The sequence below is a fragment of the Leuciscus leuciscus genome (assembly GCF_965113295.1).
Source record: "Leuciscus leuciscus genome assembly, chromosome: 13".
NCBI classification, from domain to species: domain Eukaryota; kingdom Metazoa; phylum Chordata; class Actinopteri; order Cypriniformes; family Leuciscidae; genus Leuciscus; species Leuciscus leuciscus.
Genome location: NC_138737.1, coordinates 12,858,179 through 12,879,024, shown reverse-complemented (window position 1 = coordinate 12,879,024; position 20,846 = coordinate 12,858,179). Strand labels below are relative to the sequence as shown.

The 20,846-nt window shown below is 38.5% G+C and overlaps 1 protein-coding gene across 6 annotated transcripts in view; it reads left to right on the top strand.

Moving 5' to 3' along the window:
* Window positions 1-20,846, top strand: part of nphp4 (nephronophthisis 4) — a 179,016-nt gene that overhangs the window by 53,613 nt on the left and 104,557 nt on the right. For 5 of the 6 annotated variants that reach the window (XR_014211071.1, XM_082188192.1, XM_082188189.1 and 2 more), the window contains one exon: window positions 3,372-3,508. Coding sequence is in view for 5 of the 6 variants with exons in the window: in XM_082188192.1 (XP_082044318.1) it covers window positions 3,372-3,508 (137 nt within the window). In the remaining variant the exon portion in view is untranslated. The remainder of the gene's footprint in view (window positions 1-3,371; window positions 3,509-20,846) is intronic. The other variant, XM_082188190.1, reaches the window with a different exon arrangement.

The window sequence follows — 20,846 nt, the reverse complement described above, 5'->3', positions numbered from 1 at the left end:
TGTCTGCTGCCACAGCAACCTGTGTATCACACACACACACACACACACACACACACACACACACACACACACACACACACACACACACACACACACACACACACACACACACACACACACACACACCATTTTGTGATAAACAGACCCAAATGTAGGTGGTTGTTCACTAAAAATCATGTTATCGGTCCGAGCTCTGCTTGGTGAGAAATCATAAAAAATAAGCAAATATATATAAATGAATAAATATCCAGCAAATTCTTATGTTCAACTCACTGACTCAGATGTTAAATGTTAATGTTAAAAACCCAATATCTTTTTCGGTCTGTTTCTCACACAAATCAGTTGTATGGCTTCAGAAGACAGATTCTGAATTTTGATTTACTTTTATTATACTGAAAAAGTGTTTGTTTAAGACGCACTGTTTTTGAATTAAATAAATGTGTGTGTGTGTATATATATATATATATATATATATATATATATATATATATATATATATATATATATAAAAAATACAATTAAATTATAGAAATATGCCTCTCTTGCACTTACCATTCAAGTGGGGTCAATAATATAAAAAAAAAGAAAAGAAAAAAAAAGGAAATTAGTACTATTCAGTAAAGATGCATTGAATTGATCAAAAGTGACAGTAAAGACATTTAGGCCTGGCCTGGTTTCACAGACTGGTCTTAGATTAAGCCAGGATTAGACCTTAGTTCAGTTAGGGCATCTAAGTAGCTTTTATAAACGTGCCTTAGAAAAAAAACATTACTGGTGTGCATCTTGAGGCAAAACAATTTTAAGATATATTTGAAGATATGGAGTAGGCTTAAAGGGATAGTTCACTTTGAAATTAAATTTTGGTATGTTTTAGCTTACCTCAAGGGCATCCAAGATGTAGGTGTCTTTTTTCCGCAGTAGTTTCAATTTTGATATTTTTAGGTCAAACCGTTCTTGTCTGTCAGTCATATAATGCAGGTCGATGGTCACTGTCTCAAAGAGCATGCACAGAGTCACCCGATGTTTTATAGGGGGCGGTGAAAAAAGTCAGGCACCGAAATCAGGCACCGAAAGTTGCGTTCTTATTCGGTCTCGATACTACCGTTTACGTCGGAACCGGTTCTCTATTGGAACCGGGTTTCGGTACCCAACCCTACTTGGGAATATTGTAAAAATCAAGCATAATCCATTGCCATTGTAGAACTTCCCTATTTGGACACATTTTCATCACCCAAAATTATTTATTTATTCCAGAATCTAAAGTTTCCATTAATAGGAGGGTTAATGAGATTAAAGGGATAGTTCACTTTGAAATACATTTTGGTATGTTTTAGCTTACCTCAAGGGCATCCAAGATGTAGGTGTCTTTTTTTCCGCAGTAGTTTCAATTTTGATATTTTTAGGTCAAACCGTTCTTGTGTCTGTCAGTCATATAATGCAGGTCTATGGTCACCACCTCAAAGAGCATGCACAGAGTCCAAATTAAAACAATTCCCCGTCGTCCAAATTAAACAATTCCCCATCGTAAGTACACATTGATGGCCCAAGACACGAAACGAGCGGTTTGTGTGAGAAAACGAACAGTATTTATATTGTTTTTACCTCTTGAACACAGCTGCATCCAAGTGATCTGAGAGCGCGGGCGGGTATAGATATATACACTAGATGTCGCATTGGCTACGGTTTCGCAGTGTATAGTGTTTATATCTATACCCGCCCGCGCTCTCAGATCACTTGGATGCAGCTGTGTTCAAGAGGTAAAAACGATATAAATACTGTTCGTTTTCTCACACAAACTGCTCGTTTCGTGTCTTGGGCCATCAATGTGTACTTACGATGGGGAATTGTTTAATTTGGACGATGGGGAATTGTTTTAATTTGGACTCTGTGCATGCTCTTTGAGACAGTGACCATCGACCTGCATTATATGACTGATAGACAAGAACGGGTTGACCTAAAAATATCAAAATTGAAACTACTGCGGAAAAAAAGACACCTACATCTTGGATGCCCTTGAGGTAAGCTAAAACATACCAACATTTTATTTCAAAGTGAACTATCCCTTTAAGGCTCGTCTGTGAAACTGGTGGGATATAATACAATTTCAAGAGAAATTTTGTTCTCTTGAATGTTTTATCATTGGTTTCCACAAAATTGAGCAGAACAACTGTTTTCAACATTGATAAGAATAAATTACATTTTCACTATATTACTGGTTTTACTGTATTTTTATAAAATAAATGTAGCTTTGGTGAGCAAAAAAGACTTATTTCAAAAACATAAAAATTAAAGTTTACCTCACAAAAATATTATTAAAAATTCTTCCTAAATTCCAGGTTAGATTTCTCTCCAAAAATCATTGAGCTTTGAAACGAATCCTCATGTATCATGTAAACATTCAAGTCTAATACTTCTAAGAAGAATCAGATTTATAGACAGCTTTCACTGGGGATTACACACACATCAATTATAGAAACCACAGTTAGCTTAGTGGTGAATGCTGTATAACAAATGTTTTTCTTTAAATGAATTATGGAGGGTGATTCACTTAACCTGTCTCTACGTGAAGGGTTTATTTTATAGCATTCTTATTTTTCGGCATATTTCTCTGAGACGTCTAAATAAAACATCAAAGAAGAGCAGGTTATCTTCGCCGTAAGCTGAGCGTGTTTGGATGTGCCGATGCAGACCAGCAAAGCTTGACAATCACAAGTGCGTGATGTGGCCATTTTCATATCACTCAAATGATTTTTGAATCGATTATAGAGTTGCTTAGACCCCTGTGGCTACGTGAGCTAGATTTTTGTTTTTACCAAAAAGAAACAAAAAGGGCTTGGATATGCAGGAGAATTTCTCAATAGACAATGAAACGCTCCTCAGCGAGACCCCCACTGAGAGCAGAAATGGGGCCAGCCAAAGATCTCAGCTGGAGGAAATGTGTCTGTGATGCTGCAGCCAGACACATACTCCAAATGACAAATTATCATTGGTCCTAATTCTTTTTTAAATCAGAAGAGGAATTTGGGCCACATGGAGCTCCATTACGTTGGCCTACACTCCATGGATTTTTCCCTACTTCTGGAACACGTTGAGCTCTCTTGTGCATTGCTCAGTAGTTTGTTATCCCATGCACTTTTAAAAAAAATTCATATTTGAATTGATTGCCATGAGTAAGAGGATCTTGGCATCCTGAAGTGTGCTGCTAAATAAATTTTTGATGTCTAATTAATTCCTTTGTTGCTGCAATGTTGTAAAAAAAATGAATAGCCATTAAATATAAAGGAAAATAATAAAATGGCTGGATGGAATTGGCTGTGCATGCAGGAAATTAGTACAATGTTAATGTTATATTCACTCCATCTCTGTTGCAGCAGATGCACTGCGGAAGCCTCGTCTGTTGAAGAGCTTCTCGTGTGTGTTGGAGGGCCTACGTGTGGTACTCTTCCCCTCCGTGGAGGTCTTCGAATCTGACCTGCTCCAGCTGCTCAACAGAGACTGCCAGAATACAGTAAGCTATGACTCCAACCAAATGTTTAGGCAATTCAATAATGTATATTTTTTACAGAAGTTATGATGTGACTTCATCTTACAGGGGTCATATCATGTGTTGACAATCTTTAAATGATTGTTTTTGTCTTTTAAGGTACACATGTTCTAAGTAAAGGTTCATTAGGTCCTATTTCTAACCATAAAATAATCTGTGCAGAAATGTGTTGCACAAACTGTTGTAATCAGACTTGGGAATATTGTAAAAATCAAGCATAATCCATTGCCATTGTAGAACTTCCCTATTTGGACACATTTTCATCACCCAAAATTATTTATTTATTCCAGAATCTAAAGTTTCCATTAATAGGAGGGTTAATGAGATTAAAGGGATAGTTCACTTTGAAATACATTTTTGGTATGTTTTAGCTTACCTCAAGGGCATCCAAGATGTAGGTGTCTTTTTTTCCGCAGTAGTTTCAATTTTGATATTTTTTGGTCAAACCGTTCTTGTCTGTCAGTCATATAATGCAGGTCTATGGTCACCACCTCAAAGAGCATGCACAGAGTCCAAATTAAACAATTCTCCATCGTAAGTACACATTGATGGCCTAAGACACGAAACAAGCGGTTTGTGTGAGAAAACGAACAGTATTTATATCGTTTTTACCTCTTATTAACAGCCATGTCCGAGTGATCTGATCTGACGTGTCACAAGTGCGTGATGTGGTGCATAGATATATATACACACTAGATGTCGCCTTGTCTACGGCAGTTCATTGGAACGAATGTCTTTAAGGCGACATCTAGTGTATATATCTATGCACCAGTCTGCGTACACGTCAGATCAGATCACTCGGACATGGCTGTGTATAAGAGGTAAAAACGATATAAATACTGTTCGTTTTCTCACACAAACCGCTCGTTTCGTGTCTTAGGCCATCAATGTGTACTTACGATGGGGAATTGTTTAATTTGGACGACGGGGAATTGTTTTAATTTGGACTCTGTGCATGCTCTTTGAGGTGGTGACCATAGACCTGCATTATATGACTGACAGACAAGAACGGTTTGACCTAAAAATATCAAAATTGAAACTACTGCGGAAAAAAAGACGCCTACATCTTGGATGCCCTTGAGGTAAGCTAAAACATACCAAAAATTAATTTCAAAGTGAACTATCCCTTTAAGGGCCCTATTTTAACGATCTGAAACGCAAGTGTCAAGCGCAAGTAACTTTGTGGGCAGGTCTCGGCGCTGTTGCTATTTTCCCGCCGGGATAAATGACTCTTGCGCCAGGCGCAAATTTAAAATGGGTTGGTCTGAAGTAGCTTCATTATTCATAGGTGTGGTTTGGGCATAACGTGAAATAAACCAATCAGAGTGTCATCTCACATTCCCTTTAAGAGCAGACGCGCTTTTTCCATAGCGGATTGCTATTGTAACGGCGGATTTGCCAGGCGCGCGCCAGCAGCGGTTCACAGCCAAGGAGAGCAACGCTCTCGTCACGGCCGTAAAAGAGAGAAGTTACATTGAAATGGAGAAACACACCCAAATTAACTTTGGTTAAACAGGCGTATGATTATTTGGGTAAATGTGTAAGCTAGATGTATGCTTTTATAATAAATTGTCTGTCTATCGATCTATCTATCGATCTATCTGTCGATCTATCGATCTATCTATCTATCTATCTATCTATCTATCTATCTATCTATCTATCTATCTATCTATCTATCTATCTATCTATCTATCTATCTATCTATCTATCTATCTATCTATCTATCTATCTATCTATCTATCTATCTATCTATCTATCTATCTATCTATCTATCTATCTATCGTAATAATGTATGATTTGCAAAAATGAAAACTGCTGCTTCTGTGTAGATGAGAGAATCAAAGTGCGCGTTGTGCACACGCTACATTGATTATGGCCAAGCATGCGCCCTTAAAATAGCATATGAATAACATGCGCAATGCGCCACTGACTTTAAACTATTTTTTCCTGGTTAGTGGCGCAATTGTTTTCTAAACCTGCAAAATAGCATGAAGGAATGTTTGTGCCGGAACACGCCTCCTCTTTGCGCTGAACCGCCCCCGGGAGCGCAAGTGTATTTCCTAATTTACCGACGTGCTTCTGTGGAGGGAAAAGTCCGCTTTGCGCGGGTGCAAAATAGGAATGATACATGCGTCGGTGTACAAAGTCACTTGCGCTGGGTGCAAGATAGGGCCCTAAGTGAGTTGTATTTGGATGATTGAAACAAATGACTCGATTTACCTCTCCTGACATTCAGAGAAACAATCGCATCGGTCGGTTTCGACGTTCGGCCCAGATTATCTTTTAATGTGAGGCGTTTAAAGATCAAATCTTAAACCTCCGGTATTTATCTGCTCGCGGACACATCGGGGCCGCCCCGACAATGTCAAACATATTTGATATTTAGGATTTTAAATCGGGATGATTACATCAGTACTTCCACAATAGCCAATGAGAGACAAGTATACAAGGAGACGGAAGTGACGGAACTTCTGAAAATGGCGATCGCGAAATAACAAGCAGCTGTACGGGTCCGTTGGATAATGGAGATGAAGGGACAGCTGGTCGAAATGTGGCAATAACACGACAGCCTTTATAGTGTCTCCTCATATAATGTCTACAGAAAATTGCCGCGAAACGGTATCCATTTTGTTTACATTCGCTTCCCCTTGAGATCACGTGAGGTGCTAAGTCTGGCATTATAATCTTAAGAATATCTTGTAGTGTGTGATGCGCCGCGATTTTCAAATCTTGTAGTTTGTGCAGGTTTGAGATTTGAATGAAGAAAATCTGTGAAGATTCTCCTTATGTGCGTGATGCAACCAGTCCCGCAACCAGATCTCCGTCCACACTACACGACATGACCAGAAATGCATGTCACGTAATCATTCATGCACACTGGGCATGCGCTTATTGTAAACAGTTGCCTATTGCTTTAATAATAGCTTGCCTCTTGGTCATGTAAGCAACCAGTATCTAGGGACTACGGATGTAAATTAGCCCTGTGGCTATAATCTGGCATGTTTACGTCTGTTTTTGTTGTTTCAATGCAGATGTTAATTAATGTGCATTGTCCCTATCAAATAAATAAATAAATAAGTATTACAAAATTCAGAGTTTAACTGCACAACGGCTCCTAAAAAGTATCTGTTTTGGTCCATTTACACTGAAACGCAACCCTGGAGTTTTCAAACTAAAACGGGGTCTGCAGTGTTTCCAAAAGTCTCAGTTTTAGAGGGTCAAAACTCTGTAGTGTAGTGCAGACGGCAGGTGTAACAGTAGCAAAAGTTATGCATTTTAAATCGAAAATGCACTAGTGTAAACAGGGCCTGTAAACTGTAGTCTGAGCCGGGCTTTAGTCTCTTTTGCATGCTGAAATAAATACATTTTAGAGCATTGCCTTCAGTGCTTCAGCAAATGCACTGGTGGTCTAAACACAGTCTGAATAAAGTAGTCTGCAGTGGAAATCATTGTTGATTTCATTGCCACAGTGTAATGGGTTTTGTATTAGAATGTAGACCGTTCTACAGACATGTGTGCTCCAGATTTCTGTGATTAGAGTTGCATTGTCTCTCTCTGATCAGCCTCACATATACATTATAAATCCACCAAAATTCTCGACAGTCACAAACACCATCTGCTCCTGTTTAATAAAGATCTAAAGTGAGTGCAAAGCTCAAAAACTTCAGATGATAAAGATGGTTGGGTTTGGTGGGTTGATGCAGCCTAGTTGTTAATGGCTGAGGCTGGTAATTGAAAGGCTAAGAGCCATAACCAGTATTGACAGGCAATGTTGTTGACTTTTGAAGCTACAGTACCATTCAAAAGTTTGGAGTCAATAAGATTTATTTTTCCAAAGAAATTCATACTTTTATTCAGCAAGGATGCATTAAATTGATCAAAAGCGATAGGTAAGACTTTTTATACATAATTATAATAATGATATTAGAGTATTATGATAATAATAAGAAATGTTTATTGAGCACCAAATCAGCATATTAGAATGATTTCTGGAGGATCATGTAAGACTGAAGACTGGAGTAATGGTTGCTGAAAATTCAGCATGTTTTTAGAAACCTGCTTGTTTTTTTTCTTCTGTGGAACACGTAAAATACTGAATTAGAGTGACATTTTCATCATTATTCACTGAAAGTCTTGCTAAAAGAGATGTTATTTACCTCTGAAATAGATTTATTGCACAGAGACATGTTGTTTATCACTTGATGCTTTGTGTCAAGGTTTAATAAGACATGATATAAGTCACTTTGGAAGGAAAGTGTCAGCAAATGAGCACAAATTAGTAATTACTTTGATTTGGAGCCGTGGTCCATGGCCTCTCCATGAGCACTTCGAGTGAGAAGCTTTATTATGGAAATTTCTTCTCCCCTCTCTTCAATTCTTCCAGGGACAATTTGGATTGTGGGAGGGATCAGTGCAGTTTTTTATAAGATGGTCTGTATTCTAGTGTGGTTGTGTTTCAGGCTGTGTGGATCTGTAAAGGCTGTCTGCAGTCTTGTGTGTGTGTGTGTGTGTGTGTGTGTGTGTGTGTTTGTTGCTGTATGGAGCCTGGACCCCGGTAACCATGTTTGACAGATGCACTCATGCGTTTGCAATTATTTACACACTGCAGACACACCGCTTTGGTCATCCCTTAAACTGAAAGAGAGAGAGAGAGAGAGAGAGAGAGAGAGAGACAGATAACAGTAGAGGGACAAGAGGGGTAAAATTGAAGAAGTGGAAATGGATAACAATGTCATTTTTGACAGCTTGTTGTGACAAACCTTTTGTGTCTCATCCTTTCATGGTGATGCTTCTCTGTGTATATATGGTGTGAGGCAGAAAAACGTTGTGTTCTTTAATCAGGTGTCCCAAACACAGCTTTAGAAACCTAGACAGACATATGCACCTACAGTACTTTACATAAGAGCCTGTTTTAATTGTGCTCAGGTTGTGTCACTTTCCCTGCGGTGTCAGCGGAATGTCAGATGAACTATTTTAGCTGAGCTAAAATCAGCTCCTAGGACGTCACTTGTTGTCATGTTGAAGTAAGCCTCTTTTTGTTATTCTTGGTGTATTTTTGGTAATATAACAGAGCTTGGCATTTCTTTTAGTACTTTTTATTATAGTGCTTGCAAGGCAGTACTGTATTGATATTCGTCAGATGTTCTGGATTGTTTCTTTAAATCCTTAATCCAGGGTACTGTATTAAACTTCTGCTATAAATTCACCCTGATCCGCTTACAGTATAGACTCCAAACTTTGTTGTGTAGACAATTTAGCCTTAGGTGTTCAATCTATCTATTAACTTTATACTTAAATTTAAAGATTCAATTTAAGATTGAAACTCTCCCATTGACCTACACAGTTGCTGAATGTTCAGCATTCACAGTCTTTACCTATGCAAAAATGTTAACACTATTATTTTGATGCTTATAAACACTGGCATTTCCTTCCTTATTAATTGTAGTGTTTTCTTAATAAGTACTGTGTTTTTGTTTTTAAATTCCTTTGTCAATGAAATACAAACACTGACAGAGATATGTAGGGTTTCATAGTAAAGTCATTTCTAAACTTAGATCAATCAATAATTAATTATGTTTTTGTCCTCATCGCAGGTCAAGGGTTCTCATGCTCAACAAATGTGATGAAAGACAGGTGACCTCCAACTCAAAGATTTACTGTACAGCAGAGGATCTTTAACAGGGTCAGAGGTGATTAGATTAATCCATCATCTGTGATTGGCAAGCAGCTTTGAATAAAAAAAAAAGAAGTGCACTTTCTTCATTGTGTTAACAAGAAAGATGGAGACAATTGTGACAGAAAACAAAAAGAGAAATCAAGATAAATAGTATGAGAGAATGGATGAGGGAATATTCATCAAAATCTGTGCACTCTCATCGCCTGACGTCACTTCTCTGCAGCTCTGAGGTGATAATTCACATGTGATAGCAGTTGACAGCAGGCTCTAATTGGCCCTCGTGTGGGTGGTTGACCTTTAGAGAGTGTGACTCTCAATGCTTTGTCATCTGGATATTGTTGATGCTCTGAACACATCTCTCATTCTGTGAAAGATGTTTGAAACCCCCAACCGTCAGAGGTGTGCATATCTGGACAGGTGAAGGAAAAAGGAGGGGATTGTTGTTTTTAACAGGATTGATACTCATAGTGTGAACCCAGAGTTTCATCTTAAATATTAATACATTATTATGACCGCCACTAGCGTAGCTAGCGAAAGCGGTCATATAGGGATTGTCAAAGTTTTTTTTTTTTTTTTTTTTTGTCATCTACTGAATTTTTCGTCAACGATACCAGGGACACCGAAACACCGGGGAACATGAAATTTGGTGGGCATGTAGCCCCACTAGACTTTTACGGAAAAATTTCGTTTGGTCCCCGGGGGCCACTCCCCCCCCGCGCTGGGCCCCCCCAAACCCAAAAAATGCAGTTTTTCCTAAATAACTACCTGAACCGTGGCACCGAGGATGAAGAAATTTTTATGGTATGTTGGTCTTAAGGGCCCACATCAACCTAGCCCATAATCACTCATTTGTGATTTGCGCCCCTCCCATAAAAAATGAAAATGCTATATTATTCTGCTTTAATCGCCCCTATCTTCAGTTGAGATGTTCAGAACTGCACCATATTTCATGTGTATGATTAACTTGACATCCTCTGGGGGTATGCTAAGTTTCGTAGAATTTCATCCATGGGGGGGGTATAAAATAAATTCATTTATGTGCACATTTAGTGACTGTACACTCATCGGCCTGTAGATGGTGGTGTTGAGCGAAGGGTTGCTGGTTTAGGATGATACTGTCACACACACACATGCAGGGATACAAACAAACGCAAGCATGCACACACACTGACATCCACACGCACAGACACACACCCATACACACACATACAAATCCACATGCACAGACACACACACACAAACACACACGCGCACACACATGTACGCACGCATACATACACGCACAGACACACACACACACAGACACACACATACACAAACACACACACATACACACACACACAGACAGACATGCACATACTACTACTTTTTTTAGGTATATACATAAACACGCAATACAGCCAAATTGCTCCACGTCATTTATTTTTGTGGAAAGCCAGTGCAGGCCTGAGCGGCGGTCATATTTTGTACCGCCATGCGGTACATCTAGTTAAAATCACATATTATATCTGTTAATACTATTTAATAGACCTGAAGTTACATTAACAAATAATGAACAATCATATTTTTATTAACTTATTATAATAAAGGTTAATTGATACTATAACAAATGTATTGCTCATTGTTTGTGAATGTTAGTTAATGCATTAACTAACGTGAACTAATGGGACCTTAATGTACAGTGTTAAATATGAGGTTTTGTTAAAATTGTCAGATTAACATGGTTGGAGTTTCCTGTATAATTATAATAACTGTGTATAATAACCATGACCAATGTAACAAGTTTGTTATTCAGGGAAGTAGGAGGCGGGACCCGGCGAACGTTTTACTACTTTAATCATATAAAATAAACAAACACAAAACGAAAGTAAAAGCGGCAGCCCCTTACGGACGACTGCCGCACACACATAAACAAAACACAACGTAAATGAACAGGCCTGGTCCTCTCTCGTACTTCACTGTCACTGTTCTTCCTTTTATGCTTCTGTAGCTCCTCCATGAGAGATACAAGACCGGTGTGGTGCGCATGAATGGACAGAAACACAAAATGATGATTAAATGCCAGTTTTGTTGAGTATCCTCGCAAGCACAGTTTTAAATGAAGTCTTAACTGAACTTAAAGAGTTGTAAGAAAATGGGATGCGTGTCAGATCTATGAAATGTGCGACAGGTTTTAAAGTGACAGCAGCCTAATAAACCCTCTGTCATTAAGGATAATCAAAGAACAAAAGAAAAAGAGAAAATCACTCACTGCTCTTGACTTAACTTTTATAGCTTTAATCTATATAGAAAAGGGTATATAAAATAATCACCCCCCTTTAAAATAATCACATTTTGTTGCTTTGCAGCCTGAAATGAAGACTGTATCTACTCAGTGCAACTTATAACAAATAAGTTGGAAAAAGGATCATCCCCTTATGTCAGTATTTTGTTTAACCACCTTTTGCATTAATTACAGCCTTTAGTCTGATGGGATAGGTCTCTACTAACTTTGCACATCTAGACTTTGCAATATCTGCCCACTCTTCTGCAGAACTGCTCAAGTTCACTTAAATTTGATGGTGACCATTTGTGGACTGCAGTCTTCAAGTCATTCCACAGATTTTCATTGGGTTTAAGTCTGGGCTCTGACTAGGCCATGCAAGAACATTCAGCTTTTTCTCCTTCAACCACTGTGTGGTCATTTTTTCTGTGTGCTTTGGGTCATTGTCATGTTGGAAGGTACACCTTCTTCCCATTGACAACTTTCTGGCAGAGGGCAGCAGATTTTCCTCAAGAATTTAACGGTATTTTGCCCCATTCATTTTTCCTTCTATCCTGACAAGTGTTCCAGTTCCTGCTGCAGAGAAACACCCCATAACAGGATATTACCACCTCCATGCTTTACTGTAGGAATGGTGTTATTTGGATGGTGGGCTGTATTGGATTTCCTCCAGACATATTGTTTGGTGTTGAGGCCAAATAATTGAGTTTTAGGCCCTATTCATTCGGTTCACCTGACGTCACTGTAGCTTTGCGTCGCCATCTTTACGACCGACGGTCTCAGTAATGCCTGCAATATGTTGTGCAGTTGGCTGCAACAACAGCCGAAAGAGGAACCCTGAACTGGTATTTTATTCTATACCAAAAGAAAAGGATAGAAGAGAGAATCATTTATTTAAAAGACTTGAAGTCTCATGTTGGTTTGTGTTAATTATATTTCCATTATACTCTCAATGCCCAACATTATACAGACAGACATCGACAGATAATGTTTTACTTCATTTTATTTGTTGGATCTGTTTAAATGTTAAAGCACTTTATCATGGTAAATTAGTAAGATTTGGGGTTGTTTTGAATATATGTCTGTCTGTCTGTTAGTTAATACCTACCTAAATCTAATAAATATTTTTCTGAAGTTCATAAAGATATTGTCTTCGTCACATGCGATTTAGATGTTATTTTGTGTAAGTAACGTTAGCTCTGCAGACGATGCATAATCTCAGCCTTGAAATGCATATTAAAGGTCTAGTTCTTCCAAAAATGATAATTCTGCCGTCATTTACTCACCGTCATGTGCAAATCCTTAAGTTTACTTTCCGTGGAAGACAAAGGGACATTTTTGAATATGTAGCCTAATGGAGACTCTTCTTGTCGATGTAATGAAAGTGAATGAGTAACGTTAGCCTACTGGGGGCTGTCACGAAAATAATAATAATAATAATAAAAGACAAAAAAAACCATCACAAAAGTATAATAAAAGTGATCTAATACGACTCGTCCGTTATATTAATATCGTTATTTATTCATATGACAGCTTTATGTGACGAACAAACTGCAATTTAAGTCGTTATATTATAATCACTGATGAGCTTTACCTCTTGATAGCTTTTAATCGCAGCCGAATCGTGAGTGAATCATTCAAAAAGATTCGACTCGAAAGATTTCATTTCGATATTTGTGTGTATTAAACCTTCTCTATAATTGAACATCTGTTCTTTTGGTCAGATATGGCAGTCTTTTATGATATTTGGCTGATGTCTCTGGCTGTGCTGATGCTGGTGTCTCTCTGGACTCTGCCAGTGCTGCTGTTCGGATTAGATAGATTCATTCATGCCAGCCGAACAGCTGCAGATTCATAGATTCATTCATGACATCGCCTCGACTCTCATGAACGCGCGCCATGAAGCTCTATGACTTAAGTATTTCTATGTCATGAAAGGCCAATTGGGGCAAGCCTGGGGCAGATAATAATGGACTAAAGAAAACTGGGGGTAACAAATAAGGATCGGAGCCTAAAATTGACATTTTCTCCAGGTATCTCTGTCTCTCTCTTTCATTCAAATGGGCAGTTTGGGTGGCCATACCGGGCAGAGTCGGTCGTAAATATGGCGGCGTTCTATTTGTAGTGACGTAGGTGGCATCTATGAATCTTACACCAAGTGCAATGCAGCGTCAAGCGCGATGCAAGTGTTTTTTGCTAGTTTCAGTCCGACGCAGTTATTATTTTCACGTCCTGTGCCACGTTGTTTAAATAGCAAATGCATTTGCACCCATTTGTGCGCCCATGGGCGTGTTGGACTGAAAACGAGGTGTGTTCTGGCACATTGTTGGCACGTTGCTATTTTGAGGCAACAGAAATAGACTGCGCCATTGACCAACTGAAACCAGTGGCCGGTTGCATAAACTGCTTAGACTAGTCAAAGTTAGTCATCTAATTATTTTCCTCAAGACTGGTGCTAAATTTTTAAAGTCAGTTAAATAAAAAGATAGATCGGTCTCATTTGAATCAGAAAAGCAAGACTGATTACCTCTTGACTAATTTCTAGTTGATCAAATTAGTTCTTAAGACACAATCTTAACATAGTGGCTAAGTTCATGCAACTGGCCCCTGGTCTAAAGTCAATGGCACAATATCATTTTTTTGTTATATAAAGAGCACGTTAGTAATGTGCGCCTATAGGCGGGTCCACAACACGCGTACACTCTGCTTATCAAACACACAGGGACGCACAGCAGCACACAAACATGCCAAATATTTAAAATAAAAGGATTACAATGTAAAATATTATTATTGTGTACGTAAAGATATGGTGGAATCCGGCTTGTCCCGTAGATGGTCCGCTTGCACACGAGCAGTTCCGTTTGCGCTCTGGAGATTGCTTTGGTCTTTCCACTATCAAATTCCGTCATGTAAATAGCGAATCTGCCATGGTGCGAGCGCAACTGGCATTTAAAGGGAATGGGAGATGAGACTCTTATTGGTTTAGCGCACGTAAATCCCAAAACACACCCATTACTCATTAAGAGAATAGGGACAACACTTTTAGACCATACGCCTGGCGCGCTGACCATTTTTCCTGTCGTTAAACTAGCAAAAGTGGATTCGGACACGCCCTAAGTGAACTTGCGCCCTGCTCTTTAGACCATGCGCTCAGGTCGTTAAAATAGGGCCCTTAGTCTCATCTGGCCATAACACCTTTTTCCATGTGGGCTCAGAGTCTTCAAGGTGTGTTTTGGCAAAGCTCAGTCATGTGGCCAAGGACAAGGTCATCCTGCTCACCACACACAATGACCACTCTTTGTCATAAATTCCTGCAACTGCTTCAGAGTTGCTGTAGGCCTCTTGGTATTCTCTTTGGCCAGTTTTCTCCTGGCTCTTTCACAGCTTTGATATTTAACCACTGTTTATGATAAAACTTGGATCCAAGAAAAATCCTCATTGTTAAGTCCTGTCCTTGTCCTGTTCTTCATCCTTCTCATAATTTTCATCATCCTCATCTCATCCTTGACCTTATCCTTCTGCTCATCCATATCTATGCCCTCATCTTCGTCTTTATCCTTATCCCGATTGAGAACACTGCTTGCTAGCAGCTGCATAAAATAAGCCTTGGCCCAAAGCTTGAAGACTCAATTATCATTGCTATTTTTGCTCACTGTTTGGCAAAGCCTGGTGAATCTGGGCTGTTTGTCTAGATCTTTATTTTCAGACCTGCCTCAAAAAACCTTATACAACCTATGTTAATTCAAATCGTACATAAGAAGATAAGCACAGAAGAACCATACGAACTTAGTCACAGCAGAGGGAGCTGCATACACGCCATTGATCTGACAGCTTTGACAGCGAATTTTGTCCAAGGATTGGATTCTAGGTAATGTGAAATATCCAACAGTTTTCCCCCATATTACAATTTTCAATAATTCCTTCATACAGTCTTGCAAGATTTTATCTTTTTAATTTCACTTCTGTTTCATTTCATACAGAGCGTTGATTAAACTTTGATTTAGCTTATTGACTAGATGTTTTGAAAATACTTCTTTTTTTTTACATTAAGAGCTGCACACAGTTATTCAATTAGATATGAGTGACATGCAAAGACGGTCTAAAAGAACACAATAAGACTAAATTGAATCGAACTGTCTAAAGTGCAGTGCTCAATAAATGGCTACACTGGTCTCAGATTTAATCATTGCTGATGTTTGATTACGGTTTTCAATGTTCACAGAATAAAATGTGAAACGTTACCATAGTGCTTTTCCATTTATGAATTTTCAATTTAGGACACTACTTGGTACATTGCTGCCCCAACTGAACATTTTCTGAAACTACTCCTCCTCTGAATTATTGACCTGTTATATGAATGTAAAGAGCCCCTTCATGTTGAGAAAAGTTGGCGGCAGTCTAGCATTAACTGGTTTATCCATTTCTGAGCATCTGGGTAACTTTTTGGTGCTTTTGCCTGGCTTGGTAAAAAAGATTGGCTGCCGGAGATTTGAGCTATTTTGTCACATTGGTGCAGAACATTTTTGTGCTTGGCATCTGCGTTTGTATATTTTTGTACATCTGTGCATTTGTGTCTTTTGTTGATGTACTGCTTAGCAGAGGGCAACGATTAGCATCATCAATGAGAGGTGTTTGTCAGCTGCAACAATTGAAAGCTGTGTGTGTGTGTGTGAGAGAGAGAGAGGCTGAGTGGGCGGATGTGGATAACATGCTAATGATACTGCTGTTACACTTCCTGCATGACTCATCACAGTTTGAGCCAGCACACTCTCTCAGTGTGGGCACACACACACACACTCACAATCTTTTAAAGCCTGAGATATGGTATATAACTGCATTCATTCGGTTCTTTCTGAAGGCATGCTGGGATGCTCATAAGCATCATAAGGAACATGCAGTTTGTGATAAAACCACTTTTTAAATGCTACTAAACTTTAAGATGTGCACTGAAATCACAAAACCTGATCTGAACACTTAGCTGTGGTATAAACTAACAATTAAAACTGTCACTAATCATTTAATAACATGGTTGAAGTCAACATGAAATCCAAATATACAATTCTTGTTTTTTATGGAATATTGCAGTGTTTATTGTAAATATGTTTAAAATTCATGTGCCCTCATAATCTTCCCCTCCTTCTTGCAACAATATCTCTTCACTAATGATGTGTTTTTCAGTGCAAGGGTAAAACTTTTAGTGGAAAACATTACTTGCACTTTTAAGGGTTAATGTTAATTGTCTCTTGGTTGTTTGAGCATTTACACATTTTGTCACTGTTTATACCCTGAATAATTGCCTCTTTATTCCCAGGTCTTTCACAAGTCATTTGTCAATAAATCCCAATGAATTTTATTGTACATTTTATGAAATCCATTAAAAGTCTATTATGCGGGAAGAGCTGCAGTGCAGATTCAAATTAATATAAGGAAGCCCGTCTTTGTTCTCTGACTTACCCTTGACTCTGAGTTCTTTCGACCGCATTGCCATTTCGCAGAAGTCAATAGCTTAGTGAGACCCTTTTATGATTTCCAAAGAACTGAGGACTTGCTGACCAAAGAATTCTTTTGTGTCAGAGTTATGTAAATTGTTCATGCTCCCCTTCAACTACTCCATAAGTATAGTTTGCTGCCACAATAATGCAATTGAGTATTGATTAAAGAAACTAACTGCTGCGTCATTATGTGATGTGTTTTTGACATGTTAATACGTTTTCACATAAAGGGCCCTATTTTAACGATCTAAGCGTGTGATCTAAAGCGCAGGGCGCAAGTTCACTTAGGGCGTGTCCGAATCCACTTTTGCTAGTTTAAGTTAAAAATGATTGGCGAATTGTCCCTATTCTCTTAATGAGTAATGGGTGTGTTTTGGGATTTACGTGTGTTAAACCAATCAGAGTCTTATCTCCCATTCCCTTTAAATGCCAGTTGCGCTCACGCCATGGCAGATTCGCTATTGATTGCCATTGACTTTAGACCAGGTTTCAGTTGGTCAATGGCACATTCTGTTGCCTCAAAATATCAACGTGCCAACAATGCGCCAGAACACACCTCGTTTTCAGACCAGCACACCCATGGGCGCACAAATGGGCGCAAATGCATTTGCTATGTAAACAATGTTGCGCAGAACGTGAAAATGAAAACTGCGTCGGACTGAAACTAGCAAAAAACACTTGTGTCGCGCTTGGTGCTGCATTGTGCCGGGTGTAAGATAGGGCCCAAAATGTTATTTTATTTTTATGTAATTCTTTATTTTTGAAATTATCTAAACAAAAGAATATTTTTTTTTAAATTTATTTAGATACGCATAGCTGGCATTGGAGGGGACCAGTGTGTCACGGGTGGTTGCAGGAAGGCAGACGAAGATGAAGAATAAAGTTCCAATACGAAGTTTAATGAGGGTAATACAAATAATACTAGGACAGGAAGGGCAACAGACTACGTTTACATGCAACCGAATAATCCGTTAGTAATCGGATTGTCCGCTCAGTTGTACTGAAATACCTTGATGTAAACACCTTAATCGATCCGATTGAGCTCGATACTAATGGAATTTCGGTCCGATTGAAAGGGGTAGTTTATTCCTTTTCTAATTCGATCGAGAGAACATGTAAACACTTGCTCGGATTGAAAACCGAAACTGAAAGGACTGCTCACGTGCAATGATGTAGAAATGGCGAAATGGCGTAATGACGTATGACGCGTGGAATGAGCTGTTCTTCCTGTTGAATAGTGTCATAAATGAGTGTCCCGTCATCCTAAAATTCTCCTTTCACTCAGCATCAATCGGAATGAATTCAGTCCGATTGAAACATAAGTTGTGCATGTAAACATAGCCACTAAATGCAACGCAGACCGAAGGAGTGCAGGAGAAGGAACAACTTAAGTAGTGAACACAAACATGGATGATTAATTACACACAGCTGACACATATGAACTAATAATGATGCTGACCAAGGAGACAGATGAGTGGTGGGAATCTGAACAAGGAAATACATGACAATGAACAAACAAAGTCCATGAACAAAACTAAACATAATGGTGACACAGGGATAGTGTTTTGTTCTTGTCCTATGACAAAGGTCAAAAGTCTTCTAATTGTGTCTAATGTAGGGGGTCCCTAACAATTAAAATGTTGTCCAGGGCCCTGTGAATTTAAGCAACAACCCTATAAATACTTAAAAAAATTATAATAATAATTTGGTGTATAATTGCATTTTTTTAAAAGTTTTTATTTGGTGTATAATTTTGCATTAATAAAATTAGTCACTCCTCAACGGACGGAACTATGAAACCTCTTCCCTCGATCATCAGCCCACTGGTATTAAATAAATGCTGATGACACTCCACAGTCATGCCCCCTCCCCCCGAAATAACAGACACTCTCTATTCATTTAATCTGCTCACTACAGAGAAATAACCTTCAGAAACCAATTTTATTTTTCAGGGGAAAAAAACTTCTTCAATTCTTGAGTCTGAATGGGACGATGACCCTCACCCCTCTAGAGCTGGTCTTTTCTTGCTGCTATTATTCCTATATTTGGTTTAAATGACCTTCCCAATCACTCGCCTGAGCCAGACTATTCAACACACAGAAGGTTCTTTAAAATCAACTTACTGGCCCACATTTAATCTTCTATACTCCTTGTTAGTTGTTGGTGCTTTTGTTCATATTGGTGACAGTTAATTGTGAGTATTGTCAAAGTGAAAGTGGTACTTGCGAAAGTCCTACTTTTTTATTTGAATGACCTTTGTAACAACCTTTATTTAAAAAAAACTGACTATCAAGACTGAGGTGAAATAAGAGAAAAGCCGGTTGTCATTTTACGGCATGACATTGTGATCCAACCCACACGTGAGTTAAATAAGTTACAGTATATTCTTTTAGAAAGCATTGAAGTCTTTCATGAAGATTCAAAGCAACTGTTTCTATTTTTAAGTCTTCTGTTCTGATTCCACCATCAAACACATCAAAGACATTTTGGTTTGAGGCTGAATTTGCTGCTTGTAATGCCAATGGGAGCACGTATATTCCCTGCAAACTGAAATACCCCCCCCCCAAAAACAAGAAATAAATACAGAACTTTGAGTGAGGGGACTTAACCAGCTGTCTTTTTTTGCGTGCGAACTTGATCTTCCAAAGAGAAATGCCTTAGTGTGAGACAACCACATAAACAGATGCAAAATAAAAACAGCCATTTGTTTTTTTTTCTTCTACTTTGGGACTAAGTCTTAGTATAAACGTTTGCTCGTTCCATTCAAACCTCTCATCTTTTGTACTTTTTGTTCAATTCACAGTAATATTCCTCCGTCCTTGTTGCTGGCCTTGTTTGTTAAAGGGCCTGTTGTCACGGACGTTGGGCTAGATGATGCGTGACCCGCAGAGTCCAGAAATTTCACAGATGAGAAACAGAGGCCAATGAAAGAGAATAAGCTTTGTCATTACTGTGAGATACACTGCGCTGCATTCATCACTCAAAAAAGATTCTCCTCCCTCGCTTTCCTTCTCCTTCAGTCTCTCTCTCACTCAGCCACACGCTTTTGCTCTGTGAAGCTGGAAATGGGGTATGATTTAACTTCAGGCCATTTCATTGTTCCCTTTAAGCTTCTTAGCACTAAAATATTCATATTTTGGTCACAGGAAGCAAAATCTGTGACAGCACAGAGAGCAGACAAAAAGGAGAGTGAGAGGGAAAAAAAGGAAGTATGAAACAGAAATAAGATATTTCTGTTGACGATGTGTTAAGATAAGCTACAGACAGGCTCGTTTTCCATGCTTATCTTATTCACTTTATCCTTTGCCTTTCTGTCTATTTCCTGACTTTCTGTCCATCCACCATGTCTTTTTAAAAGTAATAGTTAAAAATGAAAATACTGTTGTTATTTACTCACCCTCATGTCTTTCCAAACTTGTGTGGCACACTTTTTGTCTTCTGTCAAACCTTTTATATAATGGGAGTAAATGAGGATTGGACTTTTCAAGCTCCATTATGACAGAAAAGTATCATCAAAGTCATCGAAAGTGTCATTGAAGGTACAAAATTGTGTGCGTTTTGCCCTTACTCCTTATATTTAAAAAAATGTTGGTAACCAGACTTCCAAAAAATACTATGGAAGTCAATTGGTGCTGTCTACTGTCTGGTTACCAACATTCTTTAAAATATATTTTGTGTTAAACAGAAGAAAGAAACTCATACAGGTTTGGAACAACTTAAGGGTGATTAAATTACGCCAAAATTTAAGTACTTAAGTACTCTTTAAGTACTTGGGATGCACCAATACCAATTTTTCACAAGCTAGACTGATACTTTCATTTTTGGTACTTGCCGATACTGATACTTCTGTTTTTATTACATTTGTCATTT